Raw genomic sequence first — 15710 nt, 5'->3', positions numbered from 1 at the left:
CTTCAGCTAATTCATTATAATGATGGCGGACCGTACAATATAAGCGCTGTTTACCTTTTGCGTCCCCCCTATTTCCTTATAGTGTGTAAGCTTGTGAGCTGGACCCTCACTCCTCCTGTAACTGGTCAACTATGTGTTACTTTGTGATGACTTTACAATTGAGCAGGGACAGATAATAAAGTGCTGTGGCTGACCCAAACCCCTATCAGTCCAGGAACGGTTTCCCTAACCATACATAAGCAGGGCAGATGCTATAAGCAGAAGTGATTACCTGTGGACCGATATGTGCTCCTGGCGTCCCCTCACCCCGACGCACGTTTAGCCGCCAGTTTTTTCCAGGGGCGTTAGGGTCAGCTAAATATTGTCTATACGGTCATCTCTTGTCTTACCACGTTCAGGAGTATGGGATCTTGATTTTTATTTTCATTTCCTCTTGTGCTCTATCACTCTGGCAGTTGCATTTATGCTATTGCCCCTGTAGTGTCACCCTCCATTTCTAGTGAGGGGCCAACTTGCTAGCAGTTCTAATTGTACCTATGTATATTGACTCCACCATAGTTGCGTACCTGTTATAGGTTATCCCTGAATTTTTACCTATCCGTTCTCTTACGTTATCATGTTTTTTTGTTTTTTTTTGAAAGTTGCAGAATAGATTTTAGGTTTTAATTTAAATCAAACATTTGTAAAACTATTGGAAGTTTTGCGATCTGGTTGCACCGATCCACAGTGGCCGCTGGAGGCGCTGTGGTGCAGCCGACGTCGTGGCTGGGAGTTCCCTGGGCGGTGTCGGGGAGCTCGCTCGCAGGTGACGTGTCCGCGGCTGCAGGGCGGGCGGCTCACTGCTTGGGTGAACGAGGAAGTGAGAGCCCGTGAGCGCGTGTGATTCCAGGGCTCACCGCCTGACTGACACCTGCTGCTGCACTGACTCCCGCCGTCCTCTGCGCAGTCCCCGCCGTGAGGAGGAGAAGCCCCGGACATGTTCAGCTGGCTGGGGAAGGAGAGCGGCTCCGGCCGCTCCAATCAGGATGTCCTGCAGACGGTTACCGGCGGCCTGCAGTCCCTGTACAGCGGGAAGCTGCTGCCGCTGGAGGAGCATTACCGGTTCCATGAATTCCACTCTCCGGCCCTGGAGGAGGCGGACTTCAAGAACCTGCCCATGGTCCTGCTGGTGGGGCAGTACAGCACTGGGAAGACCACCTTCATCAGGTAGGACTGATGCCACACGTCCACCAGCTAGGAGGGACGCCTGTGTTATGGTGACTAGAGATGGGTGCACCCCTGGATGTTCGGGTCCAACGGGTTCGCCTCAACAGTTACAAAAAGTTCGGGTACCAGAACAGTACCGACCGGACCTCATTCACTTGAATGGGGGGCCTGAACATCCAGTGACAGCGCTGCAGACATGGCTTCTGATTACCAGTGAAATCATCCCCTCCGGTCAGAGAGCCGCGGTTCTCACGCCGTGAAGACAATGGGAGCGCTCATCTGTGATCAGAGGTATAAAGCTTACCTCTGGTGTCAGCTGATGGGGCTACTGCTCCCATAATCCAACACCTGCTGCTGCTAATAACAGTGAGAGCGCTGTAAATAATAAAAAAAAAAATGGCGTGGGGTCCTGTGTATTTTTGTTAACCAGCCAGGCAAAAGTCACAGCTGGGGGCTGCAACCCTCAGCTGTCAGCTTCAGCAAGGCTGGTTATCAAGGATAGAGGGATAACCACTCTGGGTTTTTTAATTATTTAAATAAATTATTTAAAAAAAAAAAAGGCATGGGGGACCCTGATTTTTGACAACCAGCCTTGCTGAAACAGACAGCTGGGGGCTGGAATTCTCAGACTGGTAAGGGGCCATGGATATTGACTCCCCCAGCCTAAAAGTAGCAGTCCGCAGGTGCCCAGAAAAGGCAGTTCTGGCACTTTACCCGGCTCTTCCCACTTGTCCTGTAGTGGTGGCAAGTGGGGTTCATATTTGTGGGGTTGACGTCACCTTTGTATTATCCGGTGACATCAAGACACCTATCCATTACTAATCCTACAGTTACATGGTAAATAAAGACAGAGCCAGAATAAAGTCCTTTATTAGGCTGGTTTCACATTTGCGTTTTTTAGCGCTGGAAAAAAACGCACACCTGCGCATGCGTTTTTTCCCCTATATTTAACATGGGTGCGCATACCTGCGCGCTGGTAAGCGCATGTATGCGATTTTCATGCGCTGCGTTTTTTTGGGGTGTGCGTTGGGATTTTCCAGACGCAGCATGTTGCATTTTTTGGCCCTGCAAAAAAGCGCATGCGCACATATGCGCACGTTTTGCGCTAAAAATGGCCATTATAGCCTATGGATGCGCATATGTGCCCACTGGCATGCTCATGTATGCGTTTTTTTGCATATGCGTTTTTTTTTTTAAACCATGGAATTTAGGGGTTTGGGTTAGAGTTAGGGTTAGTTAAGGGGGTTTAGGGTTAGGGTTATGGTCAGGGTCAGGGTTAGGGTTGGGGTTTGGGTCAGGGTTAGGGTTAAGTATGGTTTTGTTAAGGATTAGGGTCATGGTTAGGGTCAGGATTAGGGTTAAGTATGGTTTTGTTAAGGGTTAGGGTCAGGGTTAGGGTCAGGGTTAGGGTCAGGATTAGGGTTAAGTATGGTTTTGTTAAGGATTAGGGTCATGGTTAGGGTCAGGATTAGGGTTAAGTATGGTTTTGTTAAGGGTTAGGGTCAGGGTTAGGGTCAGGGTTAGGGTCAGGATTAGGGTTAAGTATGGTTTTGTTAAGGATTAGGGTCAGGGTTAGGGTCAGGATTAGGGTTAGTATGGTTTTGTTAAGGGTTAGGGTTAGGGTCAGGGTTAGGGTCAGGATTAGGGTTAAGTATGGTTTGGTTAAGGGTTAGGGTCAGGGTTAGGGTTAGGGTCAGGGTTAGGGTTAAGTATGGTTTTGTTAAGGGTTAGGGTCAGGGTTAGGGTCAGGATTAGGGTTAAGTATGGTTTTGTTAAGGATTAGGGTCATGGTTAGGGTCAGGATTAGGGTTAAGTATGGTTTTGTTAAGGGTTAGGGTTAGGGTCAGGGTTAGGGTTAGGGTCAGGGTTAGGGTCAGGATTAGGGTTAAGTATGGTTTTGTTAAGGATTAGGGTCAGGGTTAGGGTCAGGATTAGGGTTAGTATGGTTTTGTTAAGGGTTAGGGTCAGGGTTAGGGTCAGGGTTAGGGTCAGGATTAGGGTTAAGTATGGTTTGGTTAAGGGTTAGGGTCAGGGTTAGGGTTAGGGTCAGGGTTAGGGTTAAGTATGGTTTTGTTAAGGGTTAGGGTCAGGGTTAGGGTTAGTTAGGGTTTAGGGTTTGGGTTAGGGTTAAGTATGATTTGGTTAAGGGTTAGGGTCAGGGTTAGGGTCAGGGTTAGGGTTAGTAAAGTCATGGTTTGGGTAGTGTGAGGGGCCACCTAAAAATGTTGGAAAAAAACGCAAACGCGCTAAAAACGCATACAAACGCATAAAAACGCTGCGTTTTTTTCATGCATGCTCATAAAAATGCTTGAAAAAAACGCAGCAGTTGTATGCTTATGTATGCGTTTTTTCAATGCGTTTTTTTGCGGGAAAAACGCGCTGCAAAAAAAAGCAAGTGTGAAACTAGCCTTAGAAATAAAACAAAACACAGTTTTACTTTTTTATTTAAAAATAACAAACCGTTATACTCACCAAATGCCTATTCCACCGAAGCCCTTGTTCTCCTGTAATAAACCAAAAATCATTAAACGGCAATAATCCCTCACCTCTCCATCGTTCTGTCTCATGCTGTAATCCATGACTGGGGGATAATAGATGCGACTGTCCAGGCTGAGAACCACTGTTGACTAAGCTGCTGAGTTCCCTGCCGTGCTGAACTGCCATGACCTCGGTAAGATCCTCGCCAGCACTGTGAGGAAAAACTCTCACTGTGCTAGCAGTGATCTCTCCGAGGTAATGGCAGTTCAGCCCGGCAGGGAAAGCAGCATCAGTGACCGGAGATAAACTCGATGACGTTACCACTGGTCACTGAGGCTTGCCTCGCAGCAGCGCATTCACCAGTGGCTCTCAGCCTGGATGGTCGCGTGTTGACACCGTCCAGTTTGAAAACTGTTTTGCCCCCAGACATGGATTACGGCATGGGACAGAACGATGGAGAGGTGAGGAATATATATTTTTTTTTTTATACAGGAGAACAAGGGGTTCGGTGAGTATAACTGTGTTTGTTATTTTTAAATAAAACAAAACACACTTTTTTTTATTTGTAATAAAAGACTTTATTCTGGCTGTGTGTTTATTTACCATGTAACTATAGGATTGGTAATAGATAGGTGTCGGTATCTCCATTACTAAGCCGTGCGTGATGTCACCTTTGTATTGTCAGGTGACATCATCCCCACAAATATTAACCCACTTGCCAGGGCTAGTGGGAAGAGCCAGATCTATTGTTCTGTATAATTGAATTCAACTGTACTGCAGTATATAGCTAAAATAACGGTCTTCTAGGAGGCCCAGCCTATAGTCATGTAAGGGGGTCATTGGGCACCCAGAAGGTAGCGACCCCAGGACTATGCTCTGTGAAAGCCACTGTCAGATTGCCAGCAGCATTTCATGGGCTCACAGCTTTGGTCTGGTCTGGCTTTTACAGATGCCAACTGCTTAATACAGCCGTTATCTTTGAGGTATAATGTGGGCTCAGCTCCTGACTCCTGCTTCATAGTCCCGCACCTGAAATGCAACTTGCATGTACCGTGGTTGTCAGGAAGGGGTTAACCAGTTAAAGGCTTAAATGGGGGTATTTATATAGGTAATACCATAGAAGGTCACAAGGACTAGGCAGGACTGGTTTGTCTACTTTACTATGAGAGATAAGGGACTTATTGTCCCTTGTGATTAGGATAGAAGAAGCACAAGGAGAAAAGAAATAAATGGGGAAAAAAAGAGAACCCAGACTATGTATTAAACCTTAGATTCCTCAAAGTTATCCCCATCTTCCTCTGGTTATATTGTTACACCCCCCCCCAGTCCTCTGTTAGGTCTCACTCATGAGATGTGCTATCAGTGGGGGTCTCTGGGTTACAATATATCAAGTCCTGATCTACATGATTTTTTTTAAAATTTTCAACCTGTCGTTTTTTTCGTAATTTGTTCGTTTACTGATAATGTATTTTCCACCAGTCGATGAAATGGCTGCCATTAAATCATTGTAATGAGGTGGAAAAAATAGTCCAGATTTTGCCGTTTTTTTTTTTTTAAACATTTTCCTCCAAGTACTTAAACCGGTATTGTCCTTCCTTAGTTTTATTAATCCAAGGTTTCCCTATCCTTTGATCCTAACTCTATGCTGATGACTATGCCTGTACTCTGGGCACTATTATTAGCCATGTCCTTCAAGCCAGGTAATTTTGAGTTTTGTATACGGTAATTATTTTCTGCTTCTGAATTTCCATGTTCCTCCAAACAGGAATAAACATTGCTGGTGTGTGAGAGAATTCAGGGCTTGTTTAGATAAATAGAATTAGTATTTATCTAGCTGCGGAAGAAGAGCTAGTCGGAGTTCAGGCTCAGGACATGTTAGCCCTGAGGAGTCTAAACTTTTTGGAGGAAGGGGAACTGCAAATATAAGCAGTTTTCAGACTGTGCCCTCCTTATCGCTTTGATGGTCAAAGGTTACGATTATGTGACTCAGTGTAGATCTTTTGTTTCTTTCCTTATTGGCATTTGTCTTATTTGTCTGTCTGTGGGTGGATATCATTAGGACCACCATCACTACTCTTTCAATTCTCGTCCAATTTTGCAGAACTGCAAATGTCTAAACAAAATTGAGAGAGGGGAATGAATTTGTCTTCCTAGGCCCTCAAGTCTTCTAAATGCTAAGAACTGCCATTAGTTGTCCTGTTTGAAAACCATAAAAAGCAAAACATGAGACAAAACTGCTAAAGATTGAAAATTTGGTAAAAATTAACTTCTTAATTCTTCTCACATGGACGATGCATAGGGAAAGAATTTTAAGATTTTTGGATTTTAAGATGGGGTGTCCAAGAAAATAAGACTTTGTTCAAACTTACACAGTGCTCTCCTCCGCTTACTACATGGGGGTTTCCGTTGTGATCCCCAATAAGCAGTATTCCGAGGGGAACTCCAATGGAGCCATTCACTCACTGACCTCCCTATCTGGCCTCCGTCCTGGCAGTACTTGTGTGTTTTTGATTTTTCTTCAGAAAAGCACCAAAAAAATTGGGCTTTGTCGGGAATCTTTTGGAATACTGTTTGTCCATAGATTTTGACAGTAACCTCTAGTTCTTGGGGGGAGAGCACTCTAGAAGTGTGAACCTACCCTAAAAAAAAAATCCATATTAAGCTGCATTTTCATATAGTGTAAAAAATGGCAACAAGTTTGAATTACATTTTAGATCTGCTTCCCTTTTCCAGTACGCTGCAAATCTGGAATAAATTTTGCATGTGTAAGGGCCCTCCTAGCCCATTGTATATCTGCCAAACCATCGTTCATCTGACAGCTATCTCTCTTGACTCTCCCCGACTTTCCCCACAAACTGAAAAGCTTTGCTTTGCCTAGCGTTCCTTTATCTGTGACAGAGCCACTGCCAGACTCTTCTGGCGCTGACTTTAATCCTGGGAGAACAAAACTATCAGTGGCTGAAAATCTAACAAGATGAATTCTTCTCTCTCCCACATCATCTGTCTGGGTGAGTCTTGGGAGACCTTCACACACACATTAGACTGTCATCCAATCCCTTTGGTGCGTTGGGCTGACTCGATGTGTATGGGGGACTTTGCAGACAGAGTGCACAATGGCCCCGATTCACCAGCATATGGGGAAGTTATCTTAGAAAAATTGTAGCATTTTTGCACGACTCGGTGTTGCACAAAAATGTTACGACTTTTGGCGTTCTTCGTTTCTCCCAGCTCCGGCAAAAAGGACAAGAGTGACATTGCACAGCTCATCTAATTCCGGATCAGCTGTGGCTTTTATTACTCAAAAAATCTTACTCCGAAGACTGGAGAAAGATTTCTGGCGTGGCGCACGGAGCCACACACCATGTCAAATGCTTCTGACTCCTACATGCCTCTTCATCATGACTTAGAAGGAAATTTCCGGTCTTGATGAATCAGGCCCATGCTTATTCTTCCTTATATGTTAACCTCAATTGGGAGGATTGTGGCATTTAAAGCAATTTTTGTATACACTAGAAAAAACAAAAGGTTTCCCTGCTACTTTGTAACCTGCTATTTGAGCCTTCTCCTTCCCTCCCTGACCCCTGTATGATACTATGTATCAGTAGTTCTGTTATCAGAGCACTTGAATTGTTATCATTGACTAATAATAGTTTATTGTTCTCTCCTTGTTTACCAGATACCTGCTAGAACAAGATTTTCCAGGAATGCGAATAGGACCAGAGCCCACCACAGACTCATTCATTGCTGTAATGCATGGTGAGAAAGAAGGGAGTATTCCCGGAAATGCATTGGTTGTTGACCCTAAAAAGCCATTCCGAAAATTGAACAGCTTTGGAAATGCCTTCTTGAACAGGTACAGTCTACAAACAAAACAGCCTAATGTTAACAAAATCGAATTAAAAAATCCACATAACCTAAAATGTACAGGTTTGAGACTGCGGTGATGTCGGCGCAGGACATGCCCGCTTCTGAAAGCTTTGCATTGCCAACTGTGAATTCTGCAGTGAAAAATCACAGCAAAAATTGGTGCATCGCAGATCTAACATCCGCATCTCCAGATTCTCCCCAGACTTTGTGCAATCCCATCAGTGCTTGTGGTACTGGAATGTGTAGAGCATTTTCTGATAGACAATCTGCCGCATATTCGACCCATCTGAATATACCCTTAAAGGTACTGTCACACTTAGCGATATCGCTAGCAATATCGCTATAACTTGTGACGTTATAGTGATATTGCTAGCGATATCGCTATGTCTGATACTTACCTACGACCCGCTCCCCCGCTGGTTATCGCTGATCGCGCGAGAACGTCCTGGACCATTTCTTGTTGTCAGCTTCCTGTGGCGCCGACAAGCGTGGAGCCGGGCAGGAGGACGTCAGGATCGCCTAGTGTGACAGGTAAGTAGCGACCCCCGACCCCTTCGATGTCGGTGGTGAGATCTGCCTGTGTGGCAGCTCACTAGCGACCACTTATCGATGCACCAGCAATCCTCACCGCGTCATATCGCTGGTCAGGATCGCTGGTGCATCGCTAAGTGTGACAGTACTTTAACCCTTTCACGCCGCAGCCCGTTTTCGTTCTGTGCAATTACACAACTGTTTTTAGGATTTTTTTTTTTTTTTTTTTTTTAACCATGTTCACCAAATGCTAAAACTGCGTCGTTTTCCGAGACCTGTAGCGTTTCTATTTTTTGTGATCTGGGGCCGGGTGAAGGCTTATTTTTTTGTGTCCAGAGTAACCTTTTTTTATTGATACCATTTTTGTGGAGACCAAAAAAAACCTAATTCTGGCGTTTTGATATTTTTTTTTTTTTTTCGCTACGCTGTTTACCGATCGGATTAATTATCTTTTTTATTTTTAGTTTGATCGGGCGATGCTTAACGCGGCAATACCAAATGTGTATTTTTTTTTTTTTCTTAATTTATTTTGAATGGGGTGTATAGGGGTGATTTGAACTTTTATATTTTTTTAATATTTTTAAATCTTTTTTTTTTTTTTTAAACCTCTTGCATGCTTCAATAGTCTCCATGAGAGACTAGAAGCTGCAGTTGTCTGACACACAGTCGATGATCAGGTCGCCTGTGTGTAGCAGAAATGCTCACTTGCTATGAGCGCCGACCATGGGATGGGGCTCATAGCAATCTGGCAATGACAACCACAGGGGTCTCCTGCAGTCTCCGGGTTGTCATTCCAACCCACCAGAGACCCGTGGTCATGTGACATGGGTGGGATTAGTGACTCGTTTCTGGCACGATCACATTAAATGCTGCTGTCAAGAGACTGAAAGTGGCATTTAGCGGGTGGATCGTGATTCCACCCGTGGCTGTTAGGGTCACATGTCAGCTGTTCAAAACAGCTGACATGTGCCAGGAAAGATGTGCGCTCACAGCCGAAGCCCACATCAAAGGGACACACACACAACGTGTGCCGTACGTGTACGGTGCATGGCATGAAGGGGCTAAAGGGGGTTTTCTGAAATCGGTTAAAAAAAAACCATTGGGCAATAAACACGTCCATATCCTTTTATTCCTTTTTTAATAAAGTTTTTACTGAGATCTGCATCTCCATCGTGTCTACCATTTGCATGCACGTCTCACTTAAAATCAATACAGGTGCTAAAGGTGTGAACGCTTTTGAAATTGACCTGTGGTGCCATTGTGAAGTCCTCATTATGTCTCTTGCAGTAAATTCATTTTTTATTTGCACATTTTTGACTTGATTGAGATGTGGAAAATCTGCAGATAAAAACTGCACATGCGTTAATATTGCGTGTCTGCAGCGGAATCACAGTAATAATGAATGTAATCCGTAAATGCTTTATCAGCTCTAAGCGAAAGGAAGTTTCCAAAACAAAGCAGTTTTCTTTAAAACTTGACATGCCAAAAAGAAGCAGCAGTGGGGGAAAAAACGCGATATATACACACTTAAAAAATTGCACTAAACGCGATGAAAAAATAGCTAATCGGTGCAGAAAATCTGCAACTTCAAACACTCAGATCTACCAGCAATAAGCAAAAAGAATGTAAATGCAAAATGTTTGTGTAAAATGTACGTAAATATGATTAGGTGAATCTTATGTGTTTCGTCATAGACCGTTGGGGGGGGGGGGGGGGGGAGTGACATTTATCAAATCACATGAGCATGGCAAGAATGTACTGTAGATCTGCTGATGCATCAGTGTAATGAGTGGAAGTTCCTTTTCATTCAGTGGAGTATATGGTGTGCAGTCGCCCACAGATTAAACTATCAAAAAGGACTTGTTTGTCAGCAGGTTTTCTCCATAGAAAAGGTTGAATATCGCTTTACTGTCTATTTACCGCATTTACACATTCCGTATTTGGTCAGTATTTTACATCAGTATTTGTAAGCCTAAGGGGGCCCCGTTACATTTAGCGATGCATCAGCGATCCCGACCACGATACGACCCGGTCAGGATCGCTGGTGCATTGCTAAATGGTCGCTAGTGAGCTGCCAAACTGGCAGATCTCACTAGCTACGCAGCAGCGGTCGTTACTTACCTGTCAGATGCGGCGATTATGTCTTCCGCATGCGTCGCTCGTCGGCGCCAGCAGGAAGCTGCTGACGAGAAACGACCCAGGACGTTCTCGCGTGATCAGCGATAACCAGTGGGGGAGCCGGTCGGAGGTAATTATCACACATAGTGATATCGCTAGCAATATCGCTGCTGCGTCACAAAATCGGTGACGCTTTAGCGATATTGCTAGCGATATCGCTGTGTGTGAAGCCCCCTTAAATCAGGAGTGGAACAATCAGAGGAAAAGTATAATAGTGACACGTCGCCACTTCTGGATTTATCACCCACTCCTGGTTACAAATACTGATGTAAAATCCTGACCTTGTGAACGCAACAGTAACATGCCCCCCACAGTGAATGGCTCACCACGGGGAATGCCACTCCTGGGAACCCTGTGTTTCTGTTATCACAGAGTTTTACAGAAGATAATATTCCATTTAGGGTGCTTTCATATTGCATTTAGGTACACGCTCAGTGGCCCCATTGTGGGAATCAGACCCATGCTCCAAAGGGGCCACAGACTGTAATCTAGTAGACTGTGTCTGATTGTCGGCCTCCAGTAGGCGTACACTCCCGAGAACGCAACGTGAAAGCACCCTCGGTCTCCGCCAAGAAGGTCACTAGATTCAAGTGTGCCGAAAGGATTTGATGTTTCAGCCCTAGAATGGCGCTGTGTTTTGCCAATTAATAATAACTTTTAAAACTTGAAGTTGTCTCAAGTTTGTAGATGATTAAATATAAAACATTAAAAAAAAAAAAAAAAAGCACGGTGCGAAACGCATCAGGTACAGGGGAGACAGCACGCCACTGTGGCGTTCATGCTTTCAGTAGCCTGGACTAAGGTAATATGTACATGGTTAATATGACATTCTAAAATTGCTTTGTTAGTAATGTCTATCTCTACTATGCTTGCCGTATGCTGGTCAGGACTGACTGACACTCTCTGACCTCTCTGAAAGAAGTATTATTATTATATAGCAAATTGACGTATCTCTACAGAAGAAAACTGTTCCTTGGTTGGGAATTTAATGTACTTGTGTTGATACTTTTTACTGTTTATGACTTTGGATATGCAAACTTGCGTTCCCATCTATTTTATTAAGATGTTTACAGACATAGGGGGCGTGGCTTCGGTGCCTATGTAGTAGGACACTGTAAGAGGGAGCTCCTGGAAAAGACCTCTCAACGCGGCTAATAACGCAACTTTATGAGGATATCCTGCCTCAAAGGGGCTACGTACCTACTCTCCTCGCCCCAAGGACCTTTTGGACTGAAAATTCTGCTCAAAAAGCTTCTCCTAGGCCGGGGATCCATCTGGGCCTGTGAAGCCTCAGGTTGGTGAAGCCTGCGTCCCCTGCATAGGGGCCTAAGCTGTGCCCACACAGATCCCTTTATGTACAGGGATCTTAATAAAAAAAAAAAAAAAAAAATCCCCTTTGAGACCACCAATTGCTCTACAGCAGTATAATCTACCCTTTTCGGAGCCCCAAGACTGTTTGACTGACATTTGGGCTGATAACAACGAGCGGTGGCAATAGCGCTGCTGCACCCCATCTGATAATCAAAGGGTGCCTTTTGTCATATACCAAGGTCCCCCCAAGGACCCAGGAGCAATCCTGAGACATTGGTGGCCCTGCTTTGTGACCCCAGCTTCAGGGACCCCCAGCTACCAGCGCTGCTGCAGCGCCGCTGGAAACCAGAAATAAAGTCCTACAAACACCCTGGACCAAGTCTGCACACACTGCTGGGGCCATTACACAGCAAACCGCCAGGTTAGTTAGCCTCTTCAGGCTTTAAATAGTGCTAAAATCGGCGCTTTTTGCTGCGATATCCCTCCGCCACTAAAATTGAGGTCCCAGCCTTAAGCCAGCACTCCCTGGAGGCCTCAAAAAATAGTCCCGACTATTATTACTATAAACGCCCCCAGAGCAGCGGTAACCAGCCTATAATTTCCCTGGAGTCCTTCCCTCATCCCCCATAGCAGCAAGAGTGCCAGAACTTTAATAAAAACAGACTTTTATCATCTTTTGGTGAGCCCAATACAAGGCTATGGGAAGTAGATCCGGCTGATCTTTCTAATGCTCCTAAGTGGCTGACAACACCGAGGAATATAGTAAAATAGTTTTTTCACAGAACTGCTCTTCTTTTTCACCCAATTTTGCCAACATAATAAATACCTTCTCTACTTGATAAGTTTTCATCTTCACAGCTATTTCATTTTGGTAAAAGACGATCTTAATTATTCATTTGCCTATCATCTTCCCGACCACTTTGACAGTGATTGCAACGTCACTCAGCGGGCTTGGCGGCATTACATCCGCAGCATCTACTCCACCGCAGCCATGAGTAACTCTAAAACTGTGGGAAAGACCAACTCTAATTCACCACTGAGAACCCAAACTGGCCCAAAACATGGTGGTTCTCAAAGCTTCAGGAGCCAAGGGAGGGACAGGGCCAACTTCATCACTCCTCCCAGACGCAGATCAAGATCCCCCCAGAGGGACGCGCTTGGCCCATCAGGATATAAACCCAATGTTAAGTCTACAGGTACCGAAGCCTCTCCCGTTAAAATGGATTCTTCGGCCAGTATGAAAAGGCTGGCTCCTGGTAGCCTAAGTGAGAGATATTCCTTCTCTGAGAGAAAATCTGATGACGATGAGGACAGTAAATCTACGGACACATCTCCTAACAGTTCACCACTAAAGAGCAAGATAAAATATGATTATCCAGAGACCCAAAAGGGTGCGGGCACTACTAAATCCCATACTCCCCCCAAACCCCCCCCCCCCCCCCATTCAGCTACTGCAGGCCCGTCTGACGATGACTCCATGGCTGAAAGGATGATACGGGTAATGGACCAAAAATTCGAAGCCATGTCCAGAAAGTTTACAGCTGACTTAGACGCGAACTTTCAAAAATATTGCGAGAAGGTGGACAAAATTGAAAAACAACTTTCAAAGCATGAGGACAGATTGAGTAAACTGGAAAACAGATCTAACATCAGTTTCAGTGAGCTCGACCGCCTCACCTTGGAAATGAAGGATCTCCGTTTTAAATTGGCGGATCTCGAGGACCGGAGTCGCCGGAATAATCTAAAGTTGAGGGGCATTCCGGAAACGGTAGCTCAAGAGAAATTGTCAAGTCACATCAAAGCCATTTTTAAGCAAGCTCTGCCTGATCTGTCGGATTTGGACCTAACTATTGATAGAGCACATCGACTGCCCAGACCTCCAAGGATCTCCCCGGGCTTGCCAAGAGATACCATCATAAAAGTACATTTCTTTAGGACAAAAGAAATGATCCTCAACTACCTAAAGAACCAAAAATCTTTCCCCACACCAAATGAAGAAGTAAAGGCCTTCCCTGATTTCTCAAAAGCAACCTTAGACGGCCGAAGAGAATTTAGAACTGTCACGAACGTTCTCCGGGACAAAGGGATAGCCTACAAATGGGGCTTCCCACTAAAGTTACTGATCACTCATCGAGGGAAGACTTTTCCAGTCTTATCGGTTGAAGAAGGGATGAGCTTCATCAGGTCATTGGACTGCAACTAGTCGGAATGTGGCTGAAAGGAACTTATCTCATATTGTTCCCCTGGATATAAGGCAGCCTCTGCTTTAACCGTTTCAGGAGGTCCTATCCTTTTTTCCCATCCACTTTTATTAACCTCCTTTGTCTTTCAGGTAGTTCTTTAAGACCTGCCTGCGTTGGACTTGTTTGCAATTGTTTAACATTTCATTAAGTTTCTTTTCAGTATCATATCTGTGTTTCCTAGTTTAGTTTACTGCTGAAGACGCGGATCTCAAGAAGGTTGGTTTCAGTGCAATTTCCTTTTCAGGTTTGTCTCAACTAAGGCCTATTTGCCTGTTTCTGCTTTGTCAGAGCGATTAATATGAGTCTTAAAATTTGCTCCTATAATATCAGAGGGCTTAATAGCCCTCAAAAGAGACACACTCTATGGAGAGAGTTATTAAAATCAAAGGTAGACATTGCTTGCATCCAAGAAACTAAATTTTTGGCAGGCAACCACCCCTACTTCAAACACCGTAGCTTTCCTCATATTTTTGAGGCCTGCAATTCTAGTAAGAGAGCGGGGGTGGTTACCTTGATCAAAAAGAGTATACCCTTTGAGGCTATTGAGGAATATGGTGATGACAAGGGAAGGTTTCACATCTTAATCTGCACAATCAATGGTCAAACATGTACACTAGTGAACCTGTACGCACCAAATAAGGGTCAAACTAGATTCTTAACTAAGTTGATGAAAAAGGTCACCGAGGTGCAGAGAGGGACTCTTATACTGCTGGGCGACTTTAATGTCACTCCGAATAATGTGTTGGACTCTTCCTCTGTCTCCAGACCGTCCTCGGACAACCTAAATTGGTGGCTGGATAGAAGTGAACTGTACGATACTTTCAGATGCCTGAATTCTAGTTCAAGGGAATTCACTCACTTCTCTGCAGTTCACCAATCAGCATCGAGGATAGACCTGATTGTGGCAGATATTTTCTCTATTGAGAAATTCAAAAAAGTATACATAGGAGACAGAACGATATCGGATCACTCACCAGTGTACGGTGAGATCTTCATTGGGCCTGCACTTAAAAACGTAAAAATGTGGAAATGTAACTCCACCATCACGCACGATCCCTTACACAAGGTCACAATTCAAAAAGCAATAGATGATTACTTCACAGAAAATACACCAGACTTCACCAACCCATCTACTAACTGGTGTGCCCATAAGGCAGTTATCAGGGGTATCTTAATAAGTATTTCCTCTAGAATCAAGAAAGAGAACAGGGATAAAATTAATAAATTACAGAAATCGATTCGTAATCTGGAACAATCCCTTCTAGTCTGTCCCAGTCCATCTACCGAGAACCAAAATAAATTAGCCAAATTAAGACAGGAGTAGAGGAACCTGCTCTATGCACCCTATGAAGCGGCACTTAACTCCTCCAAATTTAAATTTTACTCCTCCATAAATAAACCCACAAGATACATGGCCAATAGAATCAAAAGACTAAGAACCCAAAATACCATTAACAGAATTTCCTCCATCACAGGTAATAATGTCCTATCTCATCCCCAAGACATTGTGAATGAATTTTCTAAATATTACACTAAACTTTACAATCTAAACTCGGACCCCTCATCTCTCCCTCCAAATGAAGCCGACATTAAATCATACCTTGCTAATATTGATCTGCCATCTTTGTCAGTTGATGACTTGAACTCCTTATCTGCACCGTTCAATACCATGGAAGTAGAAGGCGTTATTAATCAGCTCGATCTCCATAAATCTCCAGGGCCAGACGGCTATAATAATGCTTACAATAAGGCCTTCTGCACCAGTTTGTCTCCACATCTGGTGAAAATGTTCAATTACGCTTCAGTAATAGGCTCCTTCCCCCCAGAGATGCTAGAAGCTTCAATAACAATAATTCCTAAACAATCAGGCGATCCAAAATTGGTTGGCAGCTATAG

At 44.3% G+C, this 15710-nt stretch overlaps 1 protein-coding gene across 1 annotated transcript in view; it reads left to right on the top strand.

Moving 5' to 3' along the window:
- Nucleotides 1-756: 756 nt before the first annotated feature.
- Nucleotides 757-15710, top strand: part of EHD4 (EH domain containing 4) — a 68806-nt gene continuing 53852 nt past the window's right edge. Inside the window, exons 1-2 of the mRNA XM_073586644.1 lie at nt 757-1206; nt 7361-7537. Of these exons, the coding sequence (XP_073442745.1) occupies nt 977-1206; nt 7361-7537 (407 nt within the window). The 5' untranslated portion in view covers nt 757-976. The remainder of the gene's footprint in view (nt 1207-7360; nt 7538-15710) is intronic.

This window comes from Dendrobates tinctorius, unplaced genomic scaffold (genome assembly GCF_039654945.1).
Source record: "Dendrobates tinctorius isolate UK_male_01 unplaced genomic scaffold, ASM3965494v1 ptg000010l, whole genome shotgun sequence".
NCBI lineage: Eukaryota > Metazoa > Chordata > Amphibia > Anura > Dendrobatidae > Dendrobates > Dendrobates tinctorius.
Note: the sequence above shows the minus strand (reverse complement) of the source record. Positions and strands in the feature narration are given on the sequence as shown.